At 39.1% G+C, this 8,110-nt stretch overlaps 1 protein-coding gene across 1 annotated transcript in view; it reads left to right on the top strand.

Moving 5' to 3' along the window:
* Positions 1 to 8,110, top strand: part of PM20D2 (peptidase M20 domain containing 2) — a 65,057-nt gene that overhangs the window by 17,583 nt on the left and 39,364 nt on the right. Inside the window, exon 2 of the mRNA XM_006870661.1 lies at positions 3,220 to 3,303. Coding sequence (XP_006870723.1) covers positions 3,220 to 3,303 — 84 coding nt within the window. The remainder of the gene's footprint in view (positions 1 to 3,219; positions 3,304 to 8,110) is intronic.

Here is an 8,110-nt window from a genome sequence, read left to right as displayed (position 1 = left end):
GTCAGTAACGACTCATAGCAACCCTATGAAACACGACCCAGACCTGGGCCAACCTCACAATTGATGCCACGCTTGAGCCTATTGATGCTGCCACTTTTCCAATTCATCTTGCTGGAGGTCTTCCTCTTTTTCTCTGATCCTCCACCTTACCAAACATGACATACTTCTCCAGTGACTGATCCCTCCTGACAATGTGTCCGAAGTATGAGAGACGAAGTTTGGCCATCCTGGCCTCCAAGAAGCACTTTGGCTGTACTTTTTTTTTTTTTTTTTAATGTTTTATTGTGAATTATGTCATAGTTTACATGGGAAAACATTAGCTTTACATTCATCTTTCATATATCATTTCATTGCCAGGGTTCTGATCCCATCCATGAATCATGAACCAACCAACCCTGAAAACCTGTCCCAGGGTCGTCAGCACACAGCCCCTCTCCCTCTCTGGGTGTAGAGTCCCCAGCTGCTCCATGTCTCCACGTCGTCATCTCTGCCTCCATCTCTGGCGTCACTGCTTCTCTGGGTAGGGTCTCGCACTCGGCTCTTCTCTCTTGATGGTTCCAGGGACCTCGGCTCCTGGACTGCACAGTCTATCACTCCCCACCTATAGCTACAAAACGTCCACCTTTACATTTCCTACCCTCGCAGTCAGTCCTGATAACAATTATTCACCATTGTACCACAAGGACCTATCCCCTTTCATTAGCCCTGCCCACACAGATTAGATACTACTCAGTGGAGAGTCTACTTTCCTCCACGCCCTCTGGATCTAGGCTTCCTCTTGAAAGCTTGTAAGCCAGTCACTTCTTGCTTGCCTTTGTAGCTCCCCCATTTTGGGTAGCCAATGTCCAAGTTGCCCATCCCTGTCTACTCTGTGTATGGAGGTGGTGCGAATGATCCTCACTGTAAAAATTTGTTCCTTCTTTTGAGCTACTGCATCCATAGGTGTAGGTCAAGTTCATCAAATTGTATCAGATTACTCTTTTTTTCCCTCTCCTTTCTTCTTCTAGTTAAGCTGTGATCATCCAGCCATTGAAGCCAGGTCAAGTGGGTATTGTCTGCAAGTGTAGGTGCTCTTATGCATACACCCTCTTTTATTATCAGCTGGACACTTCACTCTCCACTCTAATCCTCTGTGACTATGTCACTGACTCTGGGTCCAAGAGTCCCCAGGTCTTGCCACACTGCTGGCCAATCAGGTCTCCACCAGGGTTATAGGGCTTAGCTCGCAGCTTCATTGCTGTTTTTCTCACTTCCCCATACCAGTGATGAACGTGGCCATCAATCAGAGCACATGTTTGCTCATGTATTCCACTTGTCTTGATGTCTCTTGGGCAAACAACTTGCTTGTTCTTGTAGTAAACAATCGGACTGCCACTATTGCTCTGAATTTCTCCTGTCAGTCTTTCTTTCAAGAAGTATCTTCTGTTCTTCTAGCCACTCCAGGCTGGTCTGCTTGTCCTTTCTAGTGGAAATTTTCCACCTCAGAAGATTCTGGGTGAGGTTCAGGATTCCACCTATGGTCTTATGTAATGCAGAGGGTCCGCAACAAGCCTCCTTCACTGGGCACATTGCTGGCTGTACTTCTTGCAACACAGATCTATTTGTTCTTTTGACAATCCATGGTACTTTTAATATTCTCCTCCAACACTGTAACTCAAATGCCTCAATTCTATGGGTTTTCCTTATTCGCTGTTCATCTTTCACATACAATATGAGGTTATTGAACATGCCATGGCTTGGGTCCTCAAACTGAGATCTTTGCTTTTCAAAATTTTAAAGAGGTCTTGTGTGTTTATGTTTATCACAGGTGTTTTTGTTTTTTTTTTAATAATAATAGTATTATAGTCTATTTGGTGGATATATGCACAACAAAGACATAAAAAGAATGTACATTACAAAAAGTTCTAAATCTGCTCCTACTGAGTTTGCAGATTGTCAAGGTCTGGCTCTGTGGAATAATATGCTGGACCTCAAGATCAGTTTGAATTGCAAGGTTGGTAGTTCAAATCACCAGATGCTCTTTAGAAACCCTTTGCAGGGTCACTCTGAGTCAGAACTAACTCAATGGCACTTAACAACAACAACAATGTGCACAGCATTAGAGACGGGAGCATCAGATTCATCTTGGGGAGCATCAAAATATTGTTTTTGAGCAGAGGAATATTTCCAGTTAAAATATTACTTAACTAATTTGATGATAGCACTGCAACTGTGTTATTCAGCTGGTGACTACATCATAGGTGTTGATACTATTTCAAGATTAGAGAGGAGCCTGAGGACTTGTGATTGCTAGCATTTTCTTTCAAAATACATTGTCTGGAGCTTTGTAAAGGAGGAAATGCAGGGGAAGGTCTTTCCCTGGTTTTGTTGTTGTTAAGTGGCATCGAGCAGATTCTCATCCATAGCAACCCTGTATAAGCTCCTCCAAGGAGCAGCTGGTGTGTTTGAACCAGCAACCTTGCAGTTCAAACTGAATTTACAGTCCAGTGCATTATCCTGCAGCGCCACACCAAGACTCCCTGGTTAAGGCATACGAAAGACATGTTCAAGGGACCAAAGGGCCATCAAGTTCAGATTGGGACCTTTATCCCAGAACTCTTGGGGCACCCTATGTTGAGGTGACAGTAACTAGATGGATGATGTAGGGGGTCCAGAAAGTCAGTTCACTCATGCTTGCTGTTTGGACCTGGAATGGTCTTTTCTTTTTTATATCTCCTGACTCAGTTGATAAATATTTACTTAAGAATTAGGATAGGATGAATGTAAAGCTAATGTTCTCTCATGTAAACTATCACATAATTCACAATAAAACATTAAAAAAAAAAAAAAAAGAATTGGGGTAATTCTTTCCCATGGTGTGTGTCTTTGTATGTGTACACAGATGAACTGACACCCTGGTACAGACTTGAGCAAAAACAGGTGGCTGCATTTGTTCTAAAAAAGCTTTGGCTTAAGGGTTCTGCTGACCAAGTCTCCATGCTGCAAGGGTTGTTATGCAGTGAGGGAGACCAAAGGCATCTGGGATGTTATGCAGTGAGAGATGTTATGTAGTGAGGGAGGTTATGCAATGAGGGAGACCAAAGGCATCTTGGAGAGTCGTGGTGGAGATGGATGGGCAGGAGAGAAGAGATTAGGCAGCTGCCAGAGGGAGAAGGACTTGGGGGGAAAGAGATATGTTAAAATGTTTTTGATTAACCCTTTCATTATCTCCCTTTAAAGCATTTAATAAAATCTGCTATAATCGTCAGTGATTTAGATTTGCATGAAATCTGGCCTAAAGTGGAATATGGAACTACAAAAGGGGTATGTTCCCAAACAGATAACATTTATAGCACATGTGTGAGTATATGAGGGAGTTTCAAAAAGTCTGTAGCAAATGGAATGAAAATACAATGGAAATTTTCCACAAAGTGTTTAAAGATACCTCATATATACATGGATAAGTAGAGAGATGTCTGGAAGTACATGCACCAGAATGTGAATACTCATTACTTTATAATAATAGTCATATGGATAAGATTATAAATGCTTTTAGGTTTTTTCTTTATACTTTACTGGATTTTTCCATTTTTATGATGAATATGTAAAAGAATAATGTTGATAGTTTTAATAATAACAATGGAAGGGTTATAGCTATATTTTTCCAATCCGTTTTATTGGCATTTTCTAGTTTGCTTCCTACTTCATCTTCCATCATGCCTCTAATTGCTAGGTGTTTCTTTATTACTTTTCAGATCACCTAAGTTTTTATCCATGACTCTTAATTACTACATCTTTTGTGAAAAAATATCTTTCCATAGAGCATCTTTAGGATAGTAAGAACTTTGTGACCATCTATTGAGTCCTAGTATGGCATTGTATGAAAAGCACTGGACTGAAAGTTCATTTGAACCACAAGGTCAGTGGTTCAAACTCACCAACCACTCCTCAGAAACCCTATACGGGGTTCCTATGAGTCAGAACCTACTCGACAGCACTTAACAATAACTTTAAGTCCTAGGGTGCTGCAACTGGTTTGCCCTGAGTACTAATCTAAAAGTGAGCAGTTTGAACTCACCCAACAGTGCCATGGACGAAACTGGCTATCTGCTTCTGTAAATATCAACCAAGAAAATCCTGTAAATATCTATAACACTTCTGTCCCCATGAGTCAAAGTGGCAACTCAATAGTAACAAGTTTATTGCTTTGTTAATGATCACCTGTGGACTCCTGGTGTAGTGTACTGATACCAGCACTGGACTTTGAACCACAAGGTTGGCAGTTCAAACCCAACAGCTGCTCCTCGGAAACGCTATACAAGATTGCTATGAGTTGGAACTGACTCAACAGATCTTAACAATAACAACATACGATATAATGAACCCTGGTATGGCGCTTTAGGATAAGCACTGGACTAGTACTGGAAAGTTGGCAGTTCAAACCCACCAGATGCTCTCAAAAACCCTTTACAAGGTCGCTGAGTTGAAACCGACTCAATCACACACACACACATACACACACACTATCCATTCCTGCTATTGGCTTTAAAATATGTAACGCCAAGATGATTAGGGAGTTTGACAAGTGAATCTTCAGTTCAGATCTTAATGGAACACATATACATATGGCCAAGGTTTACACAGATCAACTCAGAAATCTCAAACACAGAAATGGATCCAAGCTCTAAATCAACGTATCAGCTGGGGTGGTTTCCCCATCCATTATGTTTAACCACCATTTAGGTGACATTTTGGCACTGTTGTTGTGTATAGGCTCTGGGGTATCAGAGCAAAGGAGAAGCCTCACAGAACTTTGCTCTTCTCATTTCCAGGAACAGTTATGGAGAGCAGAGCAGTTAATCTCACTGCCAGGGAGGGAGGGAAGCCAAAGGGAGTCTAAGACATTCAGGGCTTTAAAATAGTTGCCTTTACCTCATGAGCCATTTGGAGAAATCTATACAGAACTTGAAAAGCAAGTTGTATTAGAACCTTTTCCAACAGAAGTGAGGGTCTACCAGACATTTTTGTTTCCCAGGGTTTCTTTCTCAGATGAAACTTATTCCTCTCCAATCTCTTACTCACTGATTCAATTCTCCTCTGAGCTCTTCTATTTTCCTTAGCATCGCTGCTAGTCTCCTCTTGGATGGACATATCTTCCTCCTCTTACCATGTCTAAAGCGTACTCATCAACTTGCCCCTGACACTCTTATTGTCTCTGTTTTGTTTAATGACTTTATCATCCACCTCGTTCCATGGGAGAAAGATGAGGCTTTCTGCTCCCGTAAAGATTTACAGCCGCGGAAACCCTGTACAGGGTCGCTATGAGCCGGAATCGACTCCACAGCACACAGCCACCACAACCAGATGTTCCTTAGAAACCTGTCATTTTCCTCCCTGTTTCCTCTTTTTACTCTTATACAGTCTCTCTTTCCAAAATGCAGACATTCCATCAGGCATTAATTCTGATCTCTTCTAGAGAATTTTAGTAGACTGTTTCTGGAATCCTTGAACTTTGCAAGAACCCTTTTAATTTGTCTAAAACTAAAGTATGTTCTGTTTCCCATTCATCCTCCACAACAAAAATCTAATCTTCTCACCTGCATTATAACATTTAATAGTTAATCATTGTCTGGATAAGTAAATCTTTAATAAAAGGTACAATCCTTCATATTCCTTCAGTCCCAATCATAGTTCTCTGCCTTTTGCCATATGACAACTAGCTCTTTCATCCATTAACCCAGTCTGTTTTCTTAATGTGCTGTACCTAGTACAGGTTATGTGTTTTGTTGTTTGTTATTGTCTGTTTTGTTTTGTTTTAGCAAGAGAGCTTTACGGAGAAAACCTATAAATATTTTTGGTTCTAAGGGAACTCACATAACCTTCGGTGTGGATTGCACTGCAATGTAAAGAAAACAAAAATCCCACAACAGGACCAATAAATAATATCACAGTAAACAGAGACGAGATTGAAGTTGTCAAATACTTCATTTTGCTGGGATCCACAATCAATACTCATGGAAGTACCATTCAAGAAATCAAACAACATACTGCATTAGGTAAACGTGCTGCAAAAGATTTCTTTAAAGTGTTCACCAGCAAAGTTTGAGGACTAAGATGTGCCTGACCCAGCTACTGTTATTTCCAATCTTTCCAAACGCGTGTGAAAGTTGGGCAATGAATAAGGAAGATAGTAGAAGAGTCAATGTATTTGAATTATGGTGTTGAGGAAGAATATTAAAAGTACCATAGAGTGTCAGAAGACCAAACAAATCTTGTCTTGGAAGAAGTATAACTAGACTGCTACTTAGAAACAAGGCTGGCAAGATTCTGTCTCTCACAGTTTGGACGTGTTGTCAGGAAGGACTAGTCTCTCGAGAAAGACATCATGCTTGCTTATGGGGATCTCTTTCCTTTCCGTATAAAGTTAATGATTCGTTTTTCCATCTCTTTAAAGAATGATTTTGGAATTTGCATTGGGGTTGCATTATATCTATACATTGCTTTGTGTAGTTGTTGACATTTTCACAAAATTAAGTCTCCTTATCTACAAGCAGGTTATACGCCTCAATTTCTGCGTGTAGTAGTGTTTCTTAGTTTTCTTTGTATAAGTCTATTGTTTCTCTAGTTAGATGTACTTACAAATCTTTCATCTTTTGGATGGCTATTGTAAATGATATAGTTTTTTCATGGTTTCATTTTCAAAGCTCTCTTTATTAGTATAAAGGAATCTCACTGATTTTTGTACTGTTTATTTTGTATCCTGCCACTTTGCCAAATCTGTCAATGAGTTCTAATAATTTTCTTGGGGAATCTTTGGGATTTTCTAAGTATAGGATCATATCACCTGCAAATAGAGAGAGTTTTACTTCTTTGCCAGTTTGGATGTCTTTATTTCCCTTTTTTTGCCATATAGCTCTGGCTAATATTTCCAGCACAATATTGAATGTTGTTGTTGTTATGTGCCATGGAGTCAGTTCCGACTCATAGCAACCCTGTACAAGGTTTCCGAGGCTATATTGAATAGGAGTGGTGACAAAGGGCATCCTTGGCTGGTTCGTGTTCACAGGGGGAATAACTTCAGTTTCTCACCTTGAGAGTGATGTTGGTTGAAATTATGAATTATGTTGAGGTTTTCCTGTCTATTCCTATTTTGTTGAGCTTTTTTTTAAATCAGGAATAAGTTTTGGATTTGTCAAAATTTTTCTTTGTTTTATTTATGAGGTGTATTATATTGATTTTGTTCCTAATAGTGAGCTATCCTGCATACCTAGTAGGAATCCTACTTGGTTGTGATGTATTATTTTTTTGATATACTGTTGAATTCTACTGGCTAGGATTTTGTTGAGAATTTTTGCACTTATATTCATAAAGGATATTGGTCTATAATTTTCTTTCTTAATGATGTCTTTGCCTGATTTTGGGATCAGAATTATGCTTGCTTCATCAAATGAATTCTAGAGTTTTCCATTCTTTTCTATTTTGCTGGGGGTGGAGGGTGGGGGGGTGAGTTTTGACTTGATCAATTTCTTCTCTTGTTATAGGCTTGTATAAATTTTCTACTTCCACCTGTGTTAGTTTAGGTTGGTCATGTGTTTCTAGAAATTCATCCATTTCTTCTAGGTTTTCAAATTTGTTGGGGTACAATTCTTCATAGTATGCTGTTATTATCCTTTTTATTTCCATTGATTCTATTGTGATATCATCATATCATTGCTTATTTGTGTTAATTGTATTTTCTTCTTCACTCTTGTTATATTTGCCAATAGTTTGTTGATTTTATTAATACTTTCATTAAACCAACTTCTGTTTTACTGATTCTTTCTACTATTTTCCTATTTCATTTATTTCTGATCTGTCCTTTAGTATTTATTTTCTTCTGGTGACAATAGGCTTAGTTTACTGCTCTTTTTCTAATTGTTGGAGATGTCCTGATAAAAAGAACGCTCAACAAAATAGGAATAGAAGGGAAATCCCCAACATAATTTAGGGCATATCAACCAACATTACTCTCAAGGTTGATTTTGGTTCTTTCATCTTTTTGGATGTTTGCACTATTACATAAATTGCCCTTTGAGCACTTCTTATGCTGTGTCCTAAATGTTTTGGTAAGTTGTATTTTCATTCTCATTTT

Source organism: Chrysochloris asiatica, unplaced genomic scaffold (assembly GCF_000296735.1).
Source record: "Chrysochloris asiatica unplaced genomic scaffold, ChrAsi1.0 scaffold00146, whole genome shotgun sequence".
Classification (NCBI taxonomy): domain Eukaryota; kingdom Metazoa; phylum Chordata; class Mammalia; order Afrosoricida; family Chrysochloridae; genus Chrysochloris; species Chrysochloris asiatica.
This window is presented reverse-complemented; position numbering and strand designations above follow the sequence as displayed.